The sequence below is a fragment of the Octodon degus genome, unplaced genomic scaffold (genome assembly GCF_000260255.1).
Source record: "Octodon degus isolate 3935 unplaced genomic scaffold, OctDeg1.0 scaffold00006, whole genome shotgun sequence".
Taxonomy (NCBI): domain Eukaryota; kingdom Metazoa; phylum Chordata; class Mammalia; order Rodentia; family Octodontidae; genus Octodon; species Octodon degus.
This window is the reverse complement of record NW_004524582.1, coordinates 31,404,164-31,411,673: the sequence shown is the minus strand read 5'-3', so window position 1 is coordinate 31,411,673 and position 7,510 is coordinate 31,404,164. Positions and strand designations below refer to the sequence as shown.

The window sequence follows — 7,510 nt, the reverse complement described above, 5'->3', positions numbered from 1 at the left end:
GGCTGCGCCCTCCCCAGCCCCCGTGCCCTGTGGCTCCGGCTGCGCCCTCCCCAGCCCCCGTGCCCTGTGGCTCCGGCTGCGCCCTCCCCAGCCCCTGTGCCCTGTGGCTCCGGCTGCGCCCTCCCCAGCCCCCGTGCCCTGTGGCTCCGGCTGCGCCCTCCCCAGCCCCTGTGCCCTGTGGCTCCAGGTGAGTCTCTGCCTTCTCTGGGCCCTGCTTTCCGGGGTGGAGCCCATGACGATGCCTGGCAAGTCATCAAGTGACCACAGTTCCCTGAAGGGCCTGACACCCCCCAGCCTGCCTGACCCACAGGAGCTAAAGGAACTGGTCAGAGCCCAGACCAAAAAGTGCTCCAAATCCATGTGACCCTGCTCTCCTATGCCCTGGCTGAACGCAGTGACTCTAGGACCCTGGATCTGTGACAGGCGTGTCTCGGGCCTCGCCCCCACCCAGTGGGAGGCTGGGCTGCTGCCCCTCCCTGTGTCCTCGTGGCATTACCCTCCCGCACATCTCCAGCAGCAGGGAGCCAGGTGAGACAGTGGGTGGCAAGAGGTCTCCGTGCCTCCTGAGCCTCTGGCCTGGGCCACCTCGGCCCCACCTGGCCGCCAGGACTCAGCCCCTCAGCCAGGCCCCGCCCCTGGCCACACTGCTGGCTCTCCCTGCCCCAAGCAGACCTCCTGATGTCCACCTCCTCAAGAGCCTCTTCCCAGGCCCCCCAGCCCTGGGCTTCCTGTCTCCCAGCCCGGCCAACTGTCAGTGTCCTTTGCCTCCTGTCCCCACCCAGAGCAAGATGGACACACAGGACTCCCTCCCTACCCTGCCTGGTTGGCTGGCATTGAAGTGCTGGATTCTGTGCCCTGTGACCAGAGGCCTCCCTGTGCCACACCATGCAGGGGCAGAGCAGCACTGCCCCACCCTCCTGGCAGGACCCTGGGACCCCCACCCCTGGGCCTGCTCAGGATCACTGGCAAATGGCCTCAATTGGCCCCGACAGGCTCGATCTTATCACAGGCTGCGCAGCCTTCCCAGGTCAACTGTCTCAGAGGCCAGGCCGGTCCAGCTGGCCAAACTGCTGGATGCCACCCCTAAATCTCCGCATCCTGAGACCTCGCCAGAGACAGCCTCAGAGCAGACACAGTGTCGCAGAGGGTCCCTGCAACTCATTCTCACCAGATGGCCGTAAAACAAAGTACTCGGAGCTTAGTCATCTAAGGGTGCGGCTGAGTCTCCCTGGGCTGCACACAAGCAGCCTGCACCCACTCAGTGGTGACGGGCTTTGCTCTCCCCCTCTGGCTGCTGCTGCTCTGGCCTGACCTGGAGGAAGTTGCTGATCTGTCCAAAAAGGGACCATGGGAACAGGGCTGAGGCTGGGGACAGCAGACCTCAGTCTGTACTGGGACAGACACCAGGCACAAGGACAGGCATGTGGCGCCTGAGCCTCTGTACTTCCACGGGCCCAGCCATGCGTGGCCTCCCACCTATAGACAAGATACCTTGCTGCACCAAGTGTGGGCGGGGCTGGTGTGCAGTGTCACCCCGCACGCCCCACTCACGGTGCTCCTGCTTCTCTCAGATACCTGTGCCAACCTGCTGTGTGCATGACTTGGCGCACTTGGGAAAAGTTGCTTCTTGGGGCCAGTGTCACCTCCTGAACCCTCAGAATCCTGCCTCGGGACCCCGGAGCCCCCACTGCCCCAGTCTACGACTCCTAGTTCTTCCACCGACCTGTGCCAGAGCCCTGTGGCCACACCGTGCCCCGCCCTCCACCACGGCCCTCACCTCGGCCTCAGAAGCCCAGGCTCCCACGTGTCCCTCCACCTGAGCGCTCCCTTCTTGTGCCTGGTTTCCACTCCTTCAAAATGAAGCTGGCCAGCACCCCCCTCCAGGACACCCCTGGCCTCCAAAGCCTCCCGCACCCTTTTCTCTCAGCATCCCCTTGGTCGTAAGATCTCTGCTCATCGGCTCGGCCCTTTCACCCCACGCCCCAGCACCCTCCAGCTGAAGAGGGTGCACAGCGCCCGAGTCCAGAGAGGGCCGGGGTGAGCCCGTCTACCCAAGCGCACCATCTCCAGGAAGCTGAGCAGTGGCTCCTTGTTGTGCTGCCAGAGCCCATACAGGGCCTCCTCGGGTGGGAACTTCACACAGCCCAGCTCCACTGTGATCTCGAAGCAGTTGGTGTGCAGATAGTTAAAGTCGGACATGCCTGCAGATGGGATGACAGAGCCACGGCTGAGCCCAGGGTGGTGGATGTGAGCCAGAGTCCTGGAGGAAGAGAAGCCGCCCTCCACAGGGAACACAGCATGTGTCGCTGGGGACAACAGAGGGCGTCGCTGTGGGGTTGACTTTGGCTCCAAGGCAAGAGGAGAGAGGAGGACATGAGTCCCACCCAGTCACCTAGGGCCACCACCCTGGAGGGGTCTTTCTCTGCCCTCATCTGCAGGACAGCACAACTGAGAAGCACTGTGAAGGGACGCGTGGCAGTGGTGTCCACACATGTGGCCAAGCAGGGTCACCCACATGGCCCCCTGCATGCCCACACCAGGACAGCTTCAGCCAGTAAATGTGCAGGTGCCTGGTAGTGTCACGCAGAAGGACTCAGCGTGTATACGCCCCACGCTGCCTGAGTGCCCGCATCCCATGCCTTGGGCCAGCCTGCTACACAGTGCTAAGCCTGCCAGTGTCTGAAAGGCCAGGCATGGGTGCTCCAGGGTTCCACCTGGCCAGCCTACTTTGCCACCCAGGGGCAGGGGCGGACCGGTCATGAGCAGAGTTATGACACGGATGTGATAAGGCGTAGGGCAGGAAAGGCAGTTGTGGGCGGCCACACAGCCGGCTTGCCCACACCCTGCCTCAGGCTCGGTCGGGGGCACATCCCACCCATTAGCAGAAGGAGCAACTAAAACATGAGCCAGGCCCCTCGTGGAGCAGAGCCACCTGCCCCACCATGCTCTCACAGGCGCTGAGGCCACGCCCCTGTGGCACACACCTCCTGTGAAGCTGTACCAGTCAGCGCCATTGATGATGCTGCCCCGCTTCAGGAAGTTGCCCCCGCACCTGTGCTCCGACCTGTCCATCATCATGGGGTGGACGTCGGCATAGGCTCTGGCCAGCAGCTTGAACATCTGCAAAGAAAGGAGTGGGAGAGAGGTCACATCGGCCAAGCCCAGAGGAGGGAGCTCCATGGGACCCCACCGGGCTAGGCACAGCATGGTGCAGACAGGAGAAGGCATGGAGTCCAGGTGGAGGGCATGGAATGGGCACAGGCTTGCAGGTGGTGGTGGGTAACATCAGGCCACTGAGCTAGGGACAGGGATGAGTGACCACTGAGCCCTCACACCCACCTGGGGAGGACACTGGCCGGCCCGCTGAGCTCAGCGGTCCAGCTTGGCAAGTGCCTATGGCCCATGGAGAGAGGAGGCTCAGGGGTGGGGACGGCCTGCAGGCTGTCTCCACAGACTCATCTCCACGCCAACATTGTCCACGTGACACCACTGCACCCTCCTCCCTGCCAACTGCACCCAGCCATGGGCTCCCTGCAGAAGGACCCTACCTGGTAGCTCCTCCCTGCCACCAAAACCACCAGGGTTTCCTCTGCAGCTGGTGGAGAGGCATCACACACAGTGGGGACCTGCCACCCACCCATATTGTCTCATCCTTCTGTGGCTCTGGCAGACACAGGGTCCCCACATGACAGTCTCATGGCTACACCTGCTCCTGCACAGGCCTGCCAGGGCCCCATGGCTTGGAACATATCTGTTCTGGAGAGGGGACACCAGGAAGGTGGCCAGGCAGGGCTCAGAGATACGGAGCCTCCGTGCCAGAGCAAGAGCCCTCCCTGGTGGGGTCACCCAACCTGGAGCCCAGAATCTGGGGCTTGGGGGCTGCAGGGATAGGTCCAGCTCATCAAATGCAAGCCACCTACCCAGGGCCATTCAGGCCCAACCCCAGGACTGGTGCATCAAGGACTACAGCCCCTGCTGCCTTCGGCAGAGTCCTGTCCCTGGGGCCTGCTCCAGGCTTCTCCATGCGCATGCCTCAGAACTTGAGGGCTGCAAAGCTGGCTGCCCCGCCTGGTCCTTACCACCCACTCATGAACACGCATGGTTGAGCATTCCAGCACCTGGACACCCTCCCTGCCCCTGTGCCTCCTCACATTGTCACTGCTCCTGAGTTTAGGGCATGAGGGGACAGCACAGAGTGACACAAGGCAGAGCACAGGCTTGCGGTCAGGTCTAGCTTGCTGGCTAGGTGGCACAGCTGTGCTGTGGGGTAGGGGAGGAGGCAAAGCAGGCTTCACAGCAGGCAGGTGTGGAGCCCTCTGGCACCAGGATCCTAAGGGAGGAGAACGCCAGTCCCATGCCTCCTATCCCCACTGGCCCGGCCTCCCAGGGGCGCTGGTTTCCAGGCAGCAGTAAATGATGGATGGGTGAATGACAGCTGGGGGAATGGCTTGCTTCTGCCCACTCTGGTGGGACTCCTTGAGGTGAGTCTACCCTCAGGGCCGTTTCCACGCATGGAGGCCCAGCCTACGAGGCAGCTCAAAGACGCCTGCCCTGCCCAGGATCTCCATGGGGAGACCACCAGGTACCGGGGACCCCAGGAGCTCTAGCACTGAGCCAGCCCTCACCTAGGTGTGCAGAAGGGGTACAAGGGCAGGAGGGGGTACGAGTGGGGAAAGGGAGTGAATGAGTGTGTGAGAAGCAGTTACTGACCCAGGTGACATGGCCTCAGGCCAGCCCTGGCAGAGCCCTTCCCGGGCCCAGGGCCCCGCCCTCCCTCCCAGGCCCCGCCCTCCCTCCCAGGCCCCGCCCTCCCTCCCAGGCCCTGCCCCCTCCCAGGCTCAGTCCTCCCGCCCAGGAGCTGCCAGCTTTCCCATCACCTCTGCTCATCCACGCCCACCCTCCATCCGCCCTCTGCCCCTCTCCTGAGCAGCACGTGGTCCTTGCGCGGACAGGGGAAGGGTCACTGGGTCAGTTCAGGACTGAAGCACCACTGGGGTTGCAGTCCATCTCAGGTCACCCTGACCCTCAGCCTCAGTCACCCACACCATGGGAGGGGACCTCCCTATCCAGAGCCCCGCATGAGCCCCAGACTCAGCACAGGGTCGTGTCCAGGCTGGGGACCTCGGGGAGCCCCGTGGCGTGGGGATGAGTGGGTTGGTTGGGTCCTGCGTCCGATTCTTACCTCCTCCAGTCGGGAACTGGACAGCCAAATGAACAGCCAGACCGCATCCCCGGCCCCGAAAGGGGCCATGCGCGCTGCAGCAGCGCCCCCTGCCGGCGTCGGCCCTACACGCGCCCTCCTGGTTGGCAAGGCGCCGTCGCCGCGCCCCGGGAGCTCCCGCGTGGGGACTCAGCACCCCTCACCTTCTCGTCGGGCGTGGGGGAAAACATCTTCTCCTCCAGGGGATGCTTGGAGAGGTCAAAGGGGTAGGACACCACCAGGTCGCCCCCGTGGAGGCTGGCGGACAGCACAAAGGGGATGGTCCGCATCCACTTCATGATAGCCTTAGTCTCCGGGGCCACCTGCCGCAGAGGCGGGCCCTCAGGACCGACGCACGCCAGCCTGCCCGCCACACCACGAGTGCTTCAACTCGCCCCTGTGTCGTGGATGGCTTCTCCCGGGGTCAAGGGGGGCCAGCTGCCACTCGGCTCCACAGCACTGGGCAGGGGCAGCTTCGGGTGTGCCTCCCACAACACAGCCAGCCCCAAGGGGACAGCACCCGGACCTGCACCGTGCCTTGGACACCCGGCAGCCGGGTGCAGCCCAGACAGCACGCGCGGCTGTGGACCCTGGCAGAGGTCCCAGCAGCCACACGTCAGGCTTGCGGGCCAGCCGGGCCCACCAGGGGCGGCTGGGGGCCGGGTGCGGGCAGCCAGCGCCTACCTTACCCCACCAGTAGTACTGCGGGATGGGGATGTGGTCAGTGCGGGCGCCGCGCGTCGCAGCCAGCCGGTAGTACTCGGAAGTCAGGTCCGGGAAGTCCCGGTTCAGGTCCAGGTTCTGTGCGTTCTGCCGCCCGCTGGTCCACCCATTGTAGCCGGCACCCTGAAGATACAACCACGCCGACTTGGGCCCGGCACAGCCCACGACTCCGTCCAGGCATTGGGCAGCTGGGCTGAGTCGGGGCTGGTCTGTGACTTCCCTCTGGCTGGGGTGACAGCTCAGCCGGGGCCTGGGCTGCCGCCCGCCTCCGCGTCCAAATTGCCTCCCAGAGCATCCCGGCTCCCTCGCACACTGCTCAGGCCCACGCTTTCTCTGTCCTGAGTCTCCGATGGCCTGTGTCACCTTTAAGTACTGACACCCGAACTCAGGGCCTTGGCATTGAGCTACATGCCTAGATCTTTCTAAGTTTTTATTATTTTGAGACAGGGTCTCACCGAGTCACTAAGCTGCTCAGCGTGGGCTCTAGCTGTGGATTCTGCCTCACCCTCCCAAGCGCTGGGACCCAGGCTCTGCCCTCTCGCCTGGCACAGGTCATCTTTTAGGATGTCTTCTCGGGCATCTTGGTGATGCATAAAGACCACACTCTGGGAGGGGCGTCGGAGCGGCTCAGCCCTCAGTCTTTCTATAGCTCCTCCTCCTGCTCCTCCCCCCACTTGCAAGTATCTGCCCCGTGTCCTGCCACCGGCCTTTCCCCTTGCTCTGCACACTCTTGGCTCCTCACGGGAGAGGAGCCACGTGATACTTAAGCCCGCGTGTCCGCCTTATTGCACGCGGCACTGTCATCTCGCGGTGCATGCGCTTCCCTCCAAGCGACTCCAGGGTAGCCTTCGCCTGGCAGAGCGGTGCTCCGTGGCCGGCAGGCACCACGCTTCCCTTAGCCACTCACCCGCTGACCGCAGAGGCTGCTTTCTAACACACCGCAGAGTTATCAGCACCTCCAGCCCTTGGCGCACCTTGCCGCGGAGACGGCAGCTGAGTCCCCGCTGCCTAGAATCCAGGCCGTCTGGAGCCACCAGGGAATCTCGGGTGAGGAGGCGTGGGTGCTCACCTCGGCTGCCGCCACCTCGTAGCCATCAGGGTTCATGGAGGGCAGCAGGTGGATGCGGGAGGTGTTGAGCAGGCGCTGGATCCGGGGGTTGCCCAGCAGGTACTCGGAGCACAGGTACTGCGCCAGGAAGATGAGGAGCTCGCGCCCTGCCACCTCGTTGCCGTGGATGTTGCCGATGAGCTTCACCTCAGGCTCCACTGAGGAGACACGGTGACTTGGACGCCACCTCACGGCCCAGGGTGCCTGGCCGGAGCCTGCTCAGCGTGGGGCCAGGGGCGCCTCGGGACCTCTGCGCACGAGAAGGCCTCGCTAGGGCCACCGGTGTGCCGAGCTCCCTTCCTATGCTCAGCGTGGCTATTGGCAGGTCGGGGTGTGGCTGATAATTTAGGGTGTCGCGGGCTTGTGAGAGTCCGCTGATAGCTGCTTCCCATGAGCAAGCAAGGCATCAAGCACACAGCGCTCCACTGGGAAAGGAGCCCTGAGCCTGGGGCGGATGGGTAGATGGGGGACGGGTGGGT

General features: G+C 64.0%; 1 protein-coding gene across 2 annotated transcripts in view; it reads right to left on the bottom strand.

The window, feature by feature from the left end:
* Positions 1-7,510, bottom strand: part of Cpz (carboxypeptidase Z) — an 18,521-nt gene that overhangs the window by 1,138 nt on the left and 9,873 nt on the right. For both annotated transcript variants that reach the window (XM_023724315.1, XM_023724319.1), the window contains exons 5-9: positions 6,993-7,189; positions 5,885-6,046; positions 5,365-5,523; positions 2,985-3,120; positions 2,061-2,201 (exon numbers count right to left, since the gene is read on the bottom strand). In XM_023724315.1, the coding sequence (XP_023580083.1) occupies positions 2,061-2,201; positions 2,985-3,120; positions 5,365-5,523; positions 5,885-6,046; positions 6,993-7,189 (795 nt within the window). The remainder of the gene's footprint in view (positions 1-2,060; positions 2,202-2,984; positions 3,121-5,364; positions 5,524-5,884; positions 6,047-6,992; positions 7,190-7,510) is intronic.